Source organism: Lipotes vexillifer, unplaced genomic scaffold, assembly GCF_000442215.2.
Source record: "Lipotes vexillifer unplaced genomic scaffold, Lipotes_vexillifer_v1.1 scaffold196, whole genome shotgun sequence".
NCBI lineage: Eukaryota > Metazoa > Chordata > Mammalia > Artiodactyla > Lipotidae > Lipotes > Lipotes vexillifer.
In genome coordinates, this window is record NW_006775077.1 from 2,961,627 (window position 1) to 2,965,687 (window position 4,061).

Sequence of the window (4,061 nt, forward strand, 5' to 3'; positions counted from 1 at the left end):
CTACTGCTCTGCATCTGGTTAGGAAGTCAGATAAGATGAAGAGCGCCTGAGTGCCTTTTGCTGAAGCTGGGATGGAGAGGCAGGCGTGGGGAGCAGCAGGATCTGGAATGGTTTACTGTATTCAGCCTCTCCTGGGTTGAGGTGCCAGCGTGCAGAGGATATCTCATGTTTATTGAGGGCTTACTGTGTGCCAGCCATTATGCTTGTTTCTGAAGAGGAAAATCTGTTAAGGGAAGAGAAGCTCATTCTCTGGCTGCTCAGAATCACCTGGGGCATTGTCAGGCGACTTGAGCGCTTGCTGACGCATACATCTTGGCGTGTCCATCTCCGTGGCAGGCACCAGGCTACTCCGAGTCCATGGGTGATACACTCCCTGTGCCTCCTAAGAGCAGGTTATGCTTGGGGTTGAGGGCCACCCTCTTCAGATCTGTCCATGTGGATTTCATTCTTCCACTTCCAGAGAGACTGTTTCCCTTACTTCCAAGTTCTTAGGCTCCCCTCCTTTTGCCCCCAATCATTGCCCAATCCTTTTTGAGTGATAGTCTAAATGTATCCAGGAAGTCATCTTGGTGGGAAAAATGGGGTGGGGGAGTGGTTAAACCCTTGATGAACAAAGGACATCCTCAGAGCCGTAGCGCTGGCAAACTAAGCATACAGAGTACACGCACTCTAGATTTTAGTCACTTCTGAAATAGCATGCTGGCCGGGAGGTGGGGCAGTTATTGGTGTGTGTATTGGGGAGGGGGTAAAAAGGCAGCTTCCAGATCTTCCCAGGAGAAGTCGTGTGTCCATCAGGAGCGCTCTCTGTGCACTGCTGCCTAGAAGTGGGAAACTGAGCTTGGTGACTTTCTGGGCATTTCAGATCCCTGCCCAGCTGCTGTTGAGTACTGCTGGTCTTGAGGACTGATTTTAATAAAAATTTATTTTAGGAGGTTCTGAAAAGGACTAACTGCGTAAAATATTAGATCTCATTAAGTCTTAAAAGCCATTGACTATAAGATTCACTATTATTTTAGGTTTATTATTTACCACTAAAATAAAAAGAATGCCAATTAAAATGTGTTCCATTGAACGTGAGATGTAAAGGGTAAGCGAGTTTGAGGATGAATGTTTGGTCCTCCTGTGGCTGTGACTGCCAGAGCTGGAACCAACCATTATTCCTCAAAGGTCGGCAAACTCGGAGACTGTGGTGGCAGCTCTGGTTCACAAATTTACATTTTTTTACTCTGTGGATGTTATCTTTATTAGGTTTCTGTTGTGTTATTGGAACTGGACAGCTGATGCATTTTATCTATTCCCTTTTTATTTCCATTCAGTACACTTTATAGCAGCTCTTTGATAGGCTGACAGCCTATAATAAAACACGTCAGTCAGAGTGAGTCCAGTTTTCAGGTTTACTCAGGACACTGACCGTCTCGCCATCCTCCCTGCTGCCCTCCCTCCCTCCCTCCCTCCCTCCCTCCCTTGTGGTAGATGAAGTTTCATAGTGAGTAGTCTTTGGAGTTTATGAATCCTTTATGTTTTGTAGAGGGGAATGGACAGGCGCCTTTATACTTTGTATTCTCCATGTTTGTTTTCAGAACCGGGCGAGGTGTCAGGCTGGTCGCGGGCTGCGCTGCTCTGGGTCACCGTGCCCGGCTGGATGAGCTCTGCGGGAAATCCTGCACCGGCTGCTCTGTGTCTCTGGACGGGTAAGGAGCAGAGGTGGTCTGCCACTCTGGGGGGCTGGGTATACCGGGTTGCTCTTTTTTTATTTTTATTTTTTTAATTTTATTTATGGCTGTGTTGGGTCTTTGTTTCTGTGCGAGGGCTTTCTCTAGTTGCGGCAAGCGGGGGCCACTCTTCATCGCGGTATGCGGGCCTCTCACTATTGCGGCCTCTCTTGTTGTGGAGCACAGGCTCCAGACGCGCAGGCTCAGTAATTGTGGCTCACGGGGCTCGTTGCTCCGCGACATGTGGGATCTTCCCAGACCAGGGCTCGAACCCTTGTCCCCTGCATTGGCAGGCAGACTCTCAACCACTGCGCCACCAGGGAAGCCCATCGGGTTGCTCTTTTGAGCTCTCTAAGAATAGAACTGTGTCGGAAGAATGCAGAACACGGAGAGGATGATTATGAGTCATCAGCCTGTCATTATTAGACTAATTTCATGAAGCTAAACTTCTAAAAGTGACAAGTAAATTTAATTTTCCTTTTTAAAAAAGGTTCTTCAGAATTATTCACTTCCCATTTGATAAAGACCCTTGAAAATGGAGAAGGAAGATTAAAGTGTGTTCTTCTGAAAGCTTACGAGGTCTCTGACTTTTTTTAGCTTTCAGGATTTTGGGAGCTTCTTTTGCTACAGCAAGTTCTGTACTGTGACCCTCAGCAGCAAGATCTGTAGAAACTTTTTAAAAAAATTTATTATTTGAGATTGATGCTGAAATGCTTGTGGATTCGTACTGTACTGATGTTTCTGGAGCACCAGCTGTATGCTCAGTGTTATGTGGAGTCCTGGAAGCTTGGCGCTGCTGTAGCGTCTTACAGTACAGGGCGGGGGGTGCACCTGGTCTACACATTTCCAACGTAAATTGCCTGACTTCAAGTTTTGGGTTTTTAATACCATGTCATAACTAGCTCAGGTAACAGTGTACATACTTTCACTATGATTTTGAAAAGAAGGAAAAGGACGAAAAAGAAAGATTTAATTAAAGACATTGATTTAAACTTTGTATACTCTGGGAATAGAATCTGTCATATGATAACCTGATAGGAGAAGTAGGACAAATGCGCATCCAGCTGGTCCCTCTAATCAATATCCGAGGACCTTCTCTGTACCAGATGCTATGCTTAGAGGAGAATGCAGGTGGTGAGCCGCTCACACGTGTTCTCATGAGGCTTACGGTCTTGTGGGGGTAACACAGATTAAAACAAGGAATGGATTATAAATTGGGGTATGTGCTATCAAGAAAACAAATGGACTCCATAATCCAGATTGGTGGGCTAGTATGGTCAGGAAAGACTTTGCTGCGGAGCTGACATTTAAGCTGAGAACTGAAAACTGAGATGAAAGGGCTTGGAGAAGAGCATCTAGAGGGGAAGCCAGGTGGGCAGAGAGGGGGCCTGGACCTGCTGCAGGAGCAGGGGCGGTGGGCAAGGGGGCGGGGCCCAGAGGCCATGGGGAGGAGTCTGGACCTTATTCACCGTGTGGGATTTTTAAAATAAATTTATTCTTATATTTATTTTATTTTTGGCTGTGTTGGGTCTTCGTTGCTGTGCGCGGGCTTTCTCTAGTTGTGGCGAGCAGGGGCTGCTCTTTGTTGAGGTGCACGGGCTTCTCATTGCGGTGGCTTCTCTTGTTGCAGAGCACGGGCTCTAGGCACGTGGGCTCAAGTAGTTGTGGTGCCTCGGGCTCAGTAGTTGCGGCTCAAGGGCTCTGGAGCGCAGGTTCAGTAGTCATGGCTCATGGGCTTAGTTGCTCCACGGCATGTGGGATCCGGGATTTTCCCGGACCAGGGCTCGATCCCGTGTCCCCTGCACTGGCAGGTGGATTCTTAACCACCGCACCACCAGGGAAGTCCATGATGCGGGATTTTAAGCACGGAGGTGTGATGCCATTTGATTTCTCACATTACCTTGTTTACTTGTTTACCTGTCTCCCTTGTTTAGGAGGAGGGGAGATGGAGAGACACTGGCCAAGTTGAGGTACATTTGGGGCATAAGTGACATGACTCGTTTATGAACCAGACGTGGGTGTTTGGGGAAACAGACGTGAGGTGGGAATCCCAGACTGTTGGCTTGAGCGGTGTGTCCGTGGAGGTGCTGCCTGTGGGGTTGGAGAGTGCTGGGGGTGGGAGGCAGAGTGACAGCTGGGCACTGGACACAGGCAGCGAGGATGCCGGTGGCGCCGGGGAGAGTGTGAAGGTGGCAGTGGAGGGGCCTCAGGGCTGAGCTCAGAGGGCCCGGGACGTTTCGAACCACCAGGGAGCAGGAAAGACCAGCGAGGTCCCAGAAAGGGAGGGGGGTGGCGTGTGACCGGGGAGAGGGGCTGGCTGTGAGAACAGGGGTGGCTGGGTCAGCAGTG

General features: G+C 49.0%; 1 protein-coding gene across 1 annotated transcript in view; it reads left to right on the forward strand.

The window, feature by feature from the left end:
- FBXO15 (F-box protein 15) overlaps positions 1–4,061 on the forward strand; it is a 39,836-nt gene that overhangs the window by 5,716 nt on the left and 30,059 nt on the right. The window contains exon 2 of the mRNA XM_007449678.1: positions 1,581–1,691. Within this exon, the coding sequence (XP_007449740.1) occupies positions 1,581–1,691 (111 nt within the window). The remainder of the gene's footprint in view (positions 1–1,580; positions 1,692–4,061) is intronic.